At 28.6% G+C, this 13,687-nt stretch overlaps 1 protein-coding gene across 1 annotated transcript in view; it reads right to left on the minus strand.

Annotated features, from left to right (window-relative positions):
* LOC119673944 overlaps window positions 1-13,687 on the minus strand; it is a 22,794-nt gene that overhangs the window by 2,930 nt on the left and 6,177 nt on the right. Inside the window, exons 2-3 of the mRNA XM_038085060.1 lie at window positions 354-752; window positions 163-286 (exon numbers count right to left, since the gene is read on the minus strand). Coding sequence (XP_037940988.1) covers window positions 163-286; window positions 354-752 — 523 coding nt within the window. The remainder of the gene's footprint in view (window positions 1-162; window positions 287-353; window positions 753-13,687) is intronic.

Genomic DNA, 13,687 nt, shown 5'->3' on the forward strand with positions numbered 1-13,687 from the left:
CGAAATGTCCTGAAAAATGTATTTCGATTTAATAATATAAGTGCAAACAATTAATTAAATTAAACAATAAATATAGCAAAGTAATTGTAAGTGTATTTGTAACACATGACATTTATATTAATATTTTAAATGCAATATAAATCGATATTTAATAGAACCTACCTGCCCACTTTCACCCTTTTCAATGCCCAACAAATCGAATGGATCGAAAGGTGCATCATTTATAGATGACAATGGTCTAGAACCAGAAGTATGACGACGTCTGCCCTCTTTACGTAATTCGGCTCTATAAAATAAGAAATTAGCTATAGACTCAAAATCTTCAAAAATAAATAATGAACAATAAAATTTACCTGCCGTTTTTGCCTTTATAGTAAGGTAAAGCGGAAAATATGAAAAATGGTACTTTTCCCGACACCAATACAATTCGCTCATCTTTACATTGATGTTTTTTCTGCGCTTGTGAGTTAAGAAAGCGTAAGTCCTTTGCATCATTGATTTGTACGCTTTTACTAATACTACCACGTACGCTAAAACTACCTGGAAAGCTACCAGGCGTTAAACTTTCTGTACTACTGTCATCTGTTATGTGTGAAACGGTGGAACCACCGATAATATTGTACGGACGTTTCGTGCCAGTACCATACGTAATACCAATACTGCCTGCTCCACGCATACCTGGTGCGGTGTTAAGACGTGCACGTCTTTCCGGTATAATATTTGTGGCATCACTGGCGCCATTGCTAAAGGTTCTATAAAAGATAAAGATAAAGAAGATTGGTTCAATTTATTATTCAAATAAAGCATATTAAAATAAAATCATGTTATACTTCTAGACAAAGTTCTAAAATAGTTTGTGATTTAATAATGTATATATAATGTATATAAAATATTATACTGAAGACAAGAAGAAATAAACATTTTTAAACTTCATATATGTGGTATTTTAAATTCATAGAACATGATATGATCATGATATAGTAGCTTTAGGCATATTTTTTCTATTAAATTTTGATATAATTTATATATCATTTGATATAATTTTGTTGGAAGCGTTGACTTATGAAAACATATGTCGATTAATGTCTAAGATAAAATAGGAAGCTACTTTTATTTTCACAACCTTAAATCCCAAAATAAACCTTGAAGACGTTAGCAATAGTATGATTGTTAACGATATTTTAAAACAGATAATTTAAAAAACAATTTAAAATAATATTGAACTAAACTAAGTTCGCAGAAATATCTGTTTTGCGTTACGAGAATAAGAAGTTTGGGTCATGAATAGATAACACAATGTATAATATAGTATAGTAGATGAGAAAGAAACGGAATTAAAATGAATTGAAATTGAGAGAGTATGTACTAGGCAGACTGATAACATTAGATATTTTAACTAATGATAGACATAAAAATATTTCATTGAAGATTAAAGATAAGATAAGAATATCAAGAACAACACTTACTAAAACAAAAAAATAGTGAAGCCCACAGTCCAAAAAAGGTAGAATCTTAAATAAGGCATAAATATTTATACATCTCTACATCTCTAATTAATGCAAAACCGTCGTCAAGCTCCCAGCTCAACTAAAGTTGTCTTTCAACAAACTAAATCCCTAAATAAAGTCTTGTCTACAAAATCCTTCAGTCCATTCATGTTAAGAACTTACAATTTAATCTAGCTTAATTGCTTATCCAAAAAATCTATGTCAGTCTTACAGACCAATGCACAATTATAGAGAGGATATGTTGAAGACCTGTACAAAAGTATTTGTCTCTCTCTCTATCTCGTTTTAGTACTTGAAACATAAAAACAAGTCAGATTTAACTAATTTAACCATCTGCTAACAAACATATTTTTTATCTATGATATCTCTTTTTGTAAGATTGTATGTATCTATAAGTGCTAAAAATTAATTTTATTAAAATGTGTAAAATAAATTAAATTTAAAAAAAATCATTTAACATTTTGTTAATAAATATCTAGATTCACAGCATTTCAAACAATTCTAATAAAATATTTAAAAATAGAGACTTTTAGCACTTTTTGTAATAAATTGACTAGATGCACTAAAGGCAGGCAGGCAGGCAGGCAGCGTATTAATTAATTTAATTTAATTATATAAATTATTGAAAATATAAATTAAATAAATTAGAGCAGTTAAAAACAAATACAAAATATTTACCATCGATAACAATAAATTAGAGATTTATTAATAATAATAGAATTCAGTTTTTATTTAGTTTAATACTGGTTTAGCACAGGTTTAACTTGCTAATGGCGCCACATCCGCGTCATATACACAATATATAAATTGATATTTTAATATATATATATATATATATGTGTGTGTGTATGTACGATAAAAAGATATGTAAATTCGTTAAGATAAAATTTTTTTAAATCGATTTTAGAATACATAATTTTGAACAATTCACATATTAAGTAATTTTGCTTGAAGTTAAATGGAAAATTGAGGAGAGCCAACATTTTCTTTACGAATTATTCTATTTTTCAGAATTATTAATGATGAAAATGATCTAAAGTGCAACAGGCGTACAAAATTTAGCAACAAGCAAATATTTTGGCTAAGTTGGTTCAAAATCTTTGAAATAACAAACAAAAATTATATATAATTAATATCATTCAAAACTCAGCAATACACTAAACTAAATATACAAAATATACAAAAAGGACCTTGAAATTATAAATGCCGCATAAAATGTATATATGCTGCTTATATTATTTGCATATCAAATGTAGCATGCGGACAGTAGTGTGCGAAGCATTGTATACTGTCCATAGAGTGCATAAGTATGCTATAATCATTCAAAATATTTGCTCGTTGTATGGTTCAAATACGTACCGCATCGAATACCTTGACAAGATCGTTTAAAAAATCCACAATACACAACGGAGAAGTATATAAACAACGATAATGATGTAGGCATTTAAAATCCAAATTTGTTTTTCGAAACTAAAGTTGTTTGAAATACCGTAAGTAAAAAAAAAACACCCCTTCCGAATCGATCGATTTTCGAATAGGCGCACAACATTAAAAGGCAGTTGCTCATTTTTTAAATTTGAAAATTTCAAGATCTATGTTACGCATAGATCGTTGCTTTTTCAGTGACATTTCATAGCTATGTAATGCGTTTATACGCACTTCACGTACGCACCACGCACATTCGCACATTTATAACCATTTATTGGTTATGAGTAAATGGAACTACTTCACCAGGCGCACAACAACTCGAGGAACACGATAAAGCAAAGGGCCCAACTATTGTAGATTGTTTGCTCATAGATTGCTCACCGAACACAACATACAGAAATCAAAGAGCAGTGCAATGTCGAAAAAACACGTTAGAGAAAAACGCGTGGTTCGAGTTTTTATGCTTCGAAACATGCGTGTAGAGCTGTGCCGGCTTTTGGCTTCATAAACACTGCTTCACTCATGCACGAGTGTCTTGACGCGGGTCATAGTTTCGTCAGAAACGCAATATTAATGTATTTCTTGCGTGCTGGTTTATGACTCTTCATCATTGTTTATGTTGCATTGACAGTGTCGTTTTCTGATAACAAAAAGTTACCACAGATAAATTTAAATCATACGATTCTATAGAATGTAAGCTACTATATAAGACATTACACATATATAAGTTATATACCATAGATAGTACAATAAAGTGTGTTATAGTGGGATAATTTTGGATCTATTATTTAGTAAGTTTTAGTTGAAAGTGATAGCTGATATTATTAGAACACATTGGGTGTATTGCAGTTGATATGTAAAGATTCTTATCTTTTCTAAATCGTTGAAATCTTTAATTATCTATTTATTATAAACTATATCAACACCAACGAAAATATGTTGTTGAAAGTATTTATATTTCTAAAAACCACAATACAGTCTCTTCATGCTAAAGTATATTCTAAAAATTCTTTTATTTAAACAGAAAGGAGGAGCTCTATTACCAGGAAAAAATTCTCCCTTATATGGATATAAAAATCTAATGGTAGTATAAATAAATGTATGCGTGTTGGTATATATATTTAACTAGTGTTAACGGCGTGTATAACGGTGTGTATAACAACACAATTTCAAGAAGTTTACAGTTTTTACTGGTTTTAAGCAGTCTTCAATTGGTGTCAGGTTTTGAAGAGGTGACATGTGTTGTGTGTGCTTATAATACATACAACCTAAAGCGTTCGTTCCAATTGTTATTGCAGTCATTTATAATATTACATTCACACGAATTAAAATATAAGTTTATGTTTGCATATTGGATTAAACATATTTAATGATATAACTCTACAGATCTAATAGTTAAGCGTTAACACCCACCAAATCTGAATTGGGGTACTGTAGTAGGAGCTCTTTTTAAAGAAGTAAAAATTTAATATATTCCTTTACTTTCATCACTTCAAACATAGTTTTCATCGAATGTCTCCTTTCTAATGACAACTAGGTCAGATCATTTGATCTGCTCCATAAGTAATTTGCTAAACAATGTCACTGTCACGATAAGACTCATACAGTTCATGTGGGTGTCATATTTATAGGTATATTATAATCGTTGCGAACTCGTAGAGGTCCAACGGCCTTATGAAGAACTTTTTTTCCAGTGCTGTTTTATTATACTGTTATAAATTATGTTTTAAAAATTCAGTCTATATTTTAGTGCAATACAGAATGAGTATTCTCTAGAGTGAATGCAAGTTTTGTATGTTGAGAATGTATTTGGAGTTCCAGTTACCTACCGAGCCTACAGCAGCCCATATTATTGGCAATTGTGAATTTTTATAATTTTTATTCCACTCGTGAAGCAGAATAAGTTTATGAGAAAATTTTTAGGTAGATGTATGAAATGTTTTCAGACTAACTTCTGAATATATTTCTGAAATCAAGTAGCTTTAATATCGATGTACCTACTTATAATCACGTAAATACACAGTATTAAATTGATGGATGTATCTATCGTATATTCCAAACGTACAGATAAATCATATAAAAAGTGTTATCCATGATCTGTACTTGCAACCAAACATATTTAAAAAAATTATACTATAAATGTATAGTTTCGGTGCCATTCAAATATACGTTATTTTATGCATTATTAAGAATAATAAATTTTTATTAGAGAACTTTTTCCGCATAACTTTTTCCCTTTGAGACATTCATTATAAAATGATTTTAAGTGAATTATTTCAGTACTAGAAGTAATCTTTTCTCACTTAATGCCAAAGGGTAATTTGGATATTATGATAGGTATTATATTGCCTAAGTGAGTCTTTCCTGTAATTGTAGGTCATTTAGAGACATTTTTTTTCTTTAAATCTAAAACTCTTGTACCGCTACTGTTTGCCCTTTAAGGTTTTTTTTGTTGTTTCGTTCGACCAAATGAAAACAACAAACAACAATAAATACATTTTTTCGGAATGTATCGCATGTCAATGCTGGCTGGCAGTATCAAAAAGTAAATAATGGAACGCATTGGTTAAACATTTTCCAACGAAATTTTATCAGTTTTTGAAAAAAATATATTTTTGTATCTGTGTGTGTATTTTTGGTTAATTTCAACTTAAAAACCAACGAAAAAATGGAAACGAAACTGCTGCAGTGGAGCTATGAGCGCCCAGCAATTCACCCTGAGTTAATTGGTCTAGGTCGAGGCTAAATTAAAATTTTAATTTGTTTAGCATTGAAGTTAAGCAAATAAAAATAAAAAATGTGAAAAAATACAGAGGTTGAGTGATAGACGTAGCGTAGTAATGAATGCTGCGTAAAGTAGGCAATTAAAAAATTGGAGCATGCTTACAGGCCACAGAGTGGTAGCAAGAGCCCCACCGACTTAGGACCAGAGACCAGCATAATTCAAACACACTTTTTTGCCCTCAAGTAAGTGGAGCATCTGAGCATCTGATAAAGAGCCAGTAAAGCAATTATGACTGGAGTTGTTGTATGAATCGTCAGCCGTTGTGTTTCATATCGTTATCGTTGCTATTCTGAGCTAATAAGACTTTTTTTGTTGTATGAATTTATGTTCTATGATTAATTACGGTAAGCGTCAAGTGTCAACTGGATTATGAGAAGGAGCAAATAACAATCATAACTCGTTAATTAGTTGGAGTAAAACAACAGGCGCACAGCAATGGTAGCAGTAGTAACCACAGCTATTCGTAGTGCTAGATTTGCTCATAGTCAGATAAACCTTCCTTCGTATGGAGTATAAGTATCTACGTATCTGCATTATACGTATTGTATAATGCCAATGAAAAGTTTAGTTCTTCCATGGTGTACGTATGTACAACGGAAACAAACATGAAACACTCACGCAACACAAAAATTTCAAAAGCGATAAGAAATGCGTTACCGGCAGTGGTTTGGATGTGTTTGTGCCTCTAATGCTGGGCTCATGTAGATAAAATACCATGGTGAGCAATTCTACCTGCGGCTAAAAATGGAAACACATTTAACAGTGGACGTATGTGAAACTAAAATTAATTAAATTTAAAAAAAAGAACTATATGTGAATGTTACATACAAACATGCGAAACAAATGCTTAAGAGATAAAGGAGGATAAAGGATATTTATTTAAAATTTATTAAAATTATTTTTTAAGAAAAGAATTCAAAATTTAAAACAAAGGTAATACACGCAGTGTTACTATTATCAACTTAAATAAAATCCATTTCTGCAAAATTAAATTTACTTTCATATTTAAAGCAAAACCAAATTTATGATGAAAATCACAAAACCAATGCGAAGTTTTAGCTAAAATTTTAGAAAAGCATCAGTTATTTACTAGAGACTAGAGACATACTTATGCGAACTCATATCAATTTAGAAGTGAACTTCTTCTCTTCACTCACAGATACAGACAGCTCTCAACTATAGTTGGAGTTGTTGTATGTATCGTCAGTCATTGTGTTTGCTATCAAATATATAAATTAAAAGACATAAAAGTTAAATAACAATTACAAAAAACGAAAAACTTACATAAAAAGTGCTAGATAATTGCACTAAAACCATGGAATAAGCAAGAGAAAAAATTTCTCTAAATAAACGATTGGATTTAATGCTTGATGAGGGAATACTTGAACCTATAGTTGATATGCGTTAATGTTGTAGCTGACTTTAAGAAGCTGTGTATATGGCATTAAGATTACTGGTTGATGAAAGGCATTGGTTATGCAAAAAGTGTATTTTTCTTTTAAATTAAAAATATTAAAATATTTAAATGAAAATATTATATATAATTTTTATTGTATTGTTTTTTAAAATGGTTTTATAACTTATAGTTAAAGCTCTTAAACATTTGTGGAGCTATTATAACCAGGCACATAGTAGTCAAGTGGATGTGAGTGATGCCAAGTGGATGTGAGTGACTGAAGCCTCGTAAAAGGAATCGAAAGATTATATTTATACACATGTATATTGATTTTTAATAAACTATGACTATTAAGATAAAAAATAATTTTTGATTACTCAAATTATCTGAGAGGCCCCCGAAAAAAGTTCCGGCCACGGGTCTGAATTGTATATATATTTGGATATATATATTTATATGTTTTCAAATAAAAATTTAATTGAAAACCAATCCACTGTGCAACTATTTTTAGGTAGAAACAGCAAACCAATGTGAAGTGCATGGAAAACACAAAAATACTTTTACGCACGTCTGATGATAAGAAGTTTCAAAATTTAAGTAAATAAGTATATACATATATACGTATAAATACATATGTACATTTGTTTGCCCTGATTGTGTATGTGGGCGATTGTGTTGAAATAGTTTTCTCTATGCAATCATCAAAATCCAATCGTCAGTAGGAAGTTTTGGGTATATAGGAAAAATTCGGTAGACAAACAATGTGAAAACCTACAGCTGCTTTCCTCACTTCATTTTGTATTGATAAGTGAAGTACGAATATTTTTGTTTTTCGAAAAACTCGAATACGAGAATCGTCTGACTAATGAAGGTTTGTTTCTGTGCGCCTGTTGTTTATACAAACAAATTTTCAATTTAAAATTGAAAGTAAAATTAATGTATCTCAAATATTTTAGTTAAAATTTAAAATCATTTTCAGACTCATTCATTCATTCAGTCAATCAACAAGGAAAAGAGATAAATTTTAAAAGATTTTCTTAAATATAATATTTATAGATTTAGTTATACACATATACATAGAATATACATAGAATATAGGAATTTGTTTAAAAATATTTTAAATTAAAAAAATTTTTAAGATTCATTTCCAATTTAATTAAAATCTTATATTAAGGGTCTTTGGGTCATTTACGTATTACGTATTAAGAAGAATAAATAGAAAGTTTCAAATGAAAATATATTGTATATATTTAAATATTTAGAAATACATATGTTTTCACAAATACATAGTACTTAGTACTAGCATTAGATAAAAGTTATGGTAGTTTGAAGTTGATTGCCATTTGATTACACTACCCTGTATATACATAACTTTTATTGTATTTTTAGTTTGATCACAATATCATTACATTACCACCACATTTAAAAGAGCAAAAAACCTTTTAATAATATCACTGATCAAGATTTGTTGAAATAATATAATATCCTTTAATAATATCCCACAATTGATAAATCAAAGTTTAGAAATAAAATATAGAAATAAAATAATTAATATTATTGTTTTTATTTGCCAAAAGATTTCAAACAACTTTTATTAAAATAAATATACCAGAGTCTATACATATTATATATATGCAAAAATAAAATATTATTAATATTATGCAAACTTTTAGTAGTTTGAAATACAAAAAAAAAACGTGTGTGGAATTAACAAGTGTGCAAATCAAAAGACCCAGTAATATAGACTAAAAGCGAGCTATAATTGATACTAGATATGTATATAGAATAAGCTAACTAATATATTTCAGAAATGATATATATATATATATTATAATAATAGTGCTTTAATGTATTTAAATAAATGATTAATTATTATTCTATAATTAATTCAAAATGAATTATTAATTCATTTAAACGGTATAGAAAACTAGGCTTGTACCAAAAATAGGTCGTACATAAACTTCAGCATCATACAAAGAAAAAAAATTATTTCAGTTTTTTTAAGAATAATTCAATTTGTTTTTTTACTTTATTGACAAATGGTTACGCGACGTAAAGCCTATAGTTCATGGAACTGTAATATTGATTTTAGAATCAAACTCATAGTATATATCGATACATATGTTAAACTGATGTGAACATCAATTGTTACACTCGGAGACAACTATTATGCACTCTGATTCTCTTGTAGTTGCCAGAAAGAAGCGAGCTTTACTTGTTTCTAACACTCCCTTACGTTAACGTTGTTAAGTTTTTTTATTTTTCCGTTGCAGTTGAAGAGATCTGTGAATTATACTTATGTTAATTCTGTCAGGCTAATGAAAGAACGGTTTCCTGGACATTAGACTAATTTCGTCTGTAGTTTCGACCAGAGATATAGAAAATCATTAATAGATTCCACTTTCTCCGCAAGATGGCAACTCATTCACAATCGGCTTGTTGGAACGCATTGGTGCAATACCACAGCACATAGTTAAGACTCTAGTAAGCATACAAATTGAAGGTGTGCAGAAAGCCAAAATATCTTTCGTTCTTCTTCTGTTTTATCTAGCCTATATGGTATCTAGCGTCAAACAACTCTTTAATATGAGAAAGGATATTACCAATACGAACGCATCTATTGTGCAAAACAAGAAGCATTAACATTATTTATTTAATTTTTATATTTTTTTAAATAATATCTTTATCGTCTATGTAAACGTTTTATAAATGTAGCGCAAAAATATATACTTAAAAAAAATACATACTTTCAAAAATTGATAAGATTTTTTTTATTATACACAAAAGTAAATAATTTGCGTCATTTACCAATTTGTATAAAAAAAAGAAAAAAATTTAAAAAAATTTTAAAAAATTATAAAAAATATTAAACAAATAAAATTACAAAATAAAAGTTGATAAAAAAATGCTAAGCAAAAATTGTGCTGTATAATGATAATAAAGGAATGGACATTTATTAAATAAAATTTTAAATATTCAAAAATAGAATAACAACAATTATAATAACAAAAAAAAAGCTTAAAAAAATTTTTAATTTTTTATTTGATTTATTAAGTTCTTTTCTAATTTAAGTGGGTTTATATGCACAGTTGTGTTTGCCACAATTTACCAAACAATCAATGGACGTGTCTATATCTGAAATTGTTATTTCTGTTTGCCTTTCAACTCAGCTCTTATCAGATGGGGTTTTATGATTAAACATTTGTATATAATTTTAAAGTAATTACAAAAATAAATATTTGCCAATTCAGTATTTGAATTCACACTGATAAAAGTAAGCAGTAGTATAATTCGTGATATGTTGAGTCGAATTAAGTGATTACGTCCGTCGTCGGTTAGAATGGTTAGATTTCTAGTCATAAGGCTACAAATTGATGATGATGATGATGATGATGATGACGATATATTATATTTGTTTCTATCGATTTTTTTCTAGCTTTATAAAAAAAGTTTTAAACGAAATCGAAATTTAATATCGATTTGTTGCTTAAAATGTAAGAGGATAAAATAGGTTATCCATTTTGTGGTTCTAAAAGTAAATATAAATAAAACTTTACTGTGATTGAGATTTCGATCAAATTTTTATTTTATAATATTGTCTGGATTTAGCTAAACAAGTGTGAAATGTCCTCGATGGGTCGGTCATTCTATGGTACCAAAAGTACTTTTAAGTACTTTTATGAAATAATAATGCTTTATTTAGTGCTTAGATAAAAATCATTATACATATAAGATTATTTTAATGGGAATATAATTTCTCATTTTTTGATGAGTAAGTTTATTAAAAAGATATTAATAAATGATAATGATATTAAGATAATTTTTAATTGCATAATTTTTATTTCCAAATTAATTTGAAATTATTTTAAAATATTTTTTTATTATTAAATATTATAATCTCATTTAGATATTTTTGTGTTAACAAACTTTCAATTGAGTTAGAATAACAATTGAAGTGTTAATTCGTCTTTTTTTGTTCTTTTCTTATTGACATTTAAGTTGTATTTAATCACGTGTTTAAGTAACGAGTTCTGAGCGATTTGATACGAATACTAAAAACCCACTTCTATAATTATTTCACCTTTTATGAATTTAAAATATGTCTTGTATCTATAAATATAATTTGATTTTGTAAAAAAGTATTTATAATAAATGTGCTGGTTACTGTAAATATTTCAGTACAATACAAATGTAAAAAGTTATAAACTTTAATAAATTTATAAGTAAAGATTGATTTAGAAGCATCACGTAGATTCTGAGTTTTCTGTTTGTATGGTACCTAAATCTTGATGTAAGCCAGTCACTAGAATTTTTGTAGTTATATATACCATTTGTTGTTTGTTATATATATTTTATTTTGTTATTGTTTGTTATGTCTATGATAATGAAATATCACAACTAATGTAGTACGATAACATCGTCACAACTATGGCACAATATATACACAATATATATTGCATATCTGTATTTAAACATTATAAGGCAGTTATATATATTCTATTTTGTTTCTATTTTTATCCACATATATCCTTATGGGATATTACGAGTTGATTTTGATAATTCAACCAAATGATCACATTATTATTATTATTGTTAGGGGATGTGGCACTGCGACCGTCTGGGTCTATTGTGCCCTACGTTTAGAGTAGGTATATAGTAGAACCTACTTTACAGAGTTTTATTGCCTTTTCCGTTAGAATATACATTCCCATCAGCCTATTCCGTATGTGCATTAGCGCAGGGTATTCTACCAGCACATGTGTGGCCGACTCCTCATTCTCTTTGCAGAATCTACAGTTTGAATCCGTAAGTATACCAAGTCTTGTAAAGTGGTGTTTTAGTTTACAGTGTCCTGTTAAGATTCCTTCGATGTAAAAATGATCATATTAGTTTTTGAAATGCCACAATTACCTATTTTGCTACACTTATTATGATTATGCATATAAAAAATTATTAATATGCATAGACCAACAGACAACGTTCGAAGCAATGCTCATCTACAACCATTATGAAATTACACAATCAACTTTTGTTTAAATTGTAGCATTTGATATTTCGTAAATTTATTGTCTCTTATTTACCCAAACCCAAAAAATATAAATACAGTAATCCCCCCTATAACGCGGTACCCTTATAACGCGTTTTCATATTACGCGTTTTCAATCCCCCGTATAACATGGGCATTCCCCCATATAACGCGGGGATTTATACTGTTCATAATTAGCTTCGCGTACCCTCGCACGTGTGTATCGGGGTATACGGGAATACTCCTAAAACGCGTTTTCCTATAACGCGGAACCAATCTACCGCGTTATAGGGGGAATTACTGTACATATATGTTTGTATGTATGTTACACATTTTATATGTTTACTAAAACATACTCTGTTCAGTGTGATGAATATACAAAGTTAAAATAGAAAAGGAGAATTTCTCATGTAACGTTGGTTCAAACGTCAACAATGTACATACATACATATGTACATATGTTGTGTAAACAGGATTATAAAACGCGCCACTAAGCACGTAATCCTAATTTTCCAATTTTAAAAACAACAAAAATGACGTGTTCACACTTCGTTTGCATGATAATAAAGTAAAAAAAAAAAAGAAAACTAAAAAAAAAAATAGTTAACTAGGAATTATAAAAAGGTTACTTTAATTACACAAAAAACAAAAAGTAAAAAATTGCTGAGCAAAACAAACCTTATGAAAAACAAAACACAACAAAAAGAAATTTTGGTAAGTATTCTTACACAAAAAAAAATTAATTTGATAAAAAATCTACCACTTCACCTCAAGGTTTTATATTTCGTTTCTTTTGTTGTTGTTCACACTAAAAAATGTAATGAAGCAATGCGGTAAAATTCAATAGGCAACTTGGGCAATAAGCACACAATAAAAGCCAAATATGTATATAAAAAAATCAACTTTTGTAAACAAATATGAAGCCCAAAACAAAATTGAAAAAAGCATTTCAGCACACTAGTACCAAAAAGAAGAAAAACAAAAAAAAACAAAAAAAAGAAATAGCAACAGTGAAGTAGTTTACCCATGTAGAGTGTGGCTTTTACTGCTATATGAACGCGCAACTAATTACTATTTTTTTCGGGTTGGTAAAAAAAAGTAATACCTACCAACTATTTAAAGATTGTCAAATACACCAAAAATATATTATATTCGTTTACTTAACGTTTATTCTTTTAGATAGAAATAAAATATTACAAGTAATTATCACAACACATACAGTTGTGGGCGCAGTGCAGAAATTGCTACTGAAAACCCTAGTAGAGCTTTCCATATTGAAAATATTCCAACAAAAAATTTATAAACATTTTTTTTTTAATTTTATTCAGTGTTTTTAGTGCAGTTAGCTAGCACTTTTCCGATATATACAAAAAATTAACGCTCGAAATAAAAATTAATATTTGTAAAAAAAATAAACAAAACCGCTTTTAAAACATTTAATATGATCACAAAAATAAATGTTGTTTTTATTTTAAAATTAAAAATTTCATCACACTCATTCCACTGAAATTCAACCCACCAATCTAAGTGAGGTCCGTGATATA

Source organism: Teleopsis dalmanni, chromosome 2, assembly GCF_002237135.1.
Source record: "Teleopsis dalmanni isolate 2A chromosome 2, ASM223713v2, whole genome shotgun sequence".
Lineage (NCBI taxonomy): Eukaryota > Metazoa > Arthropoda > Insecta > Diptera > Diopsidae > Teleopsis > Teleopsis dalmanni.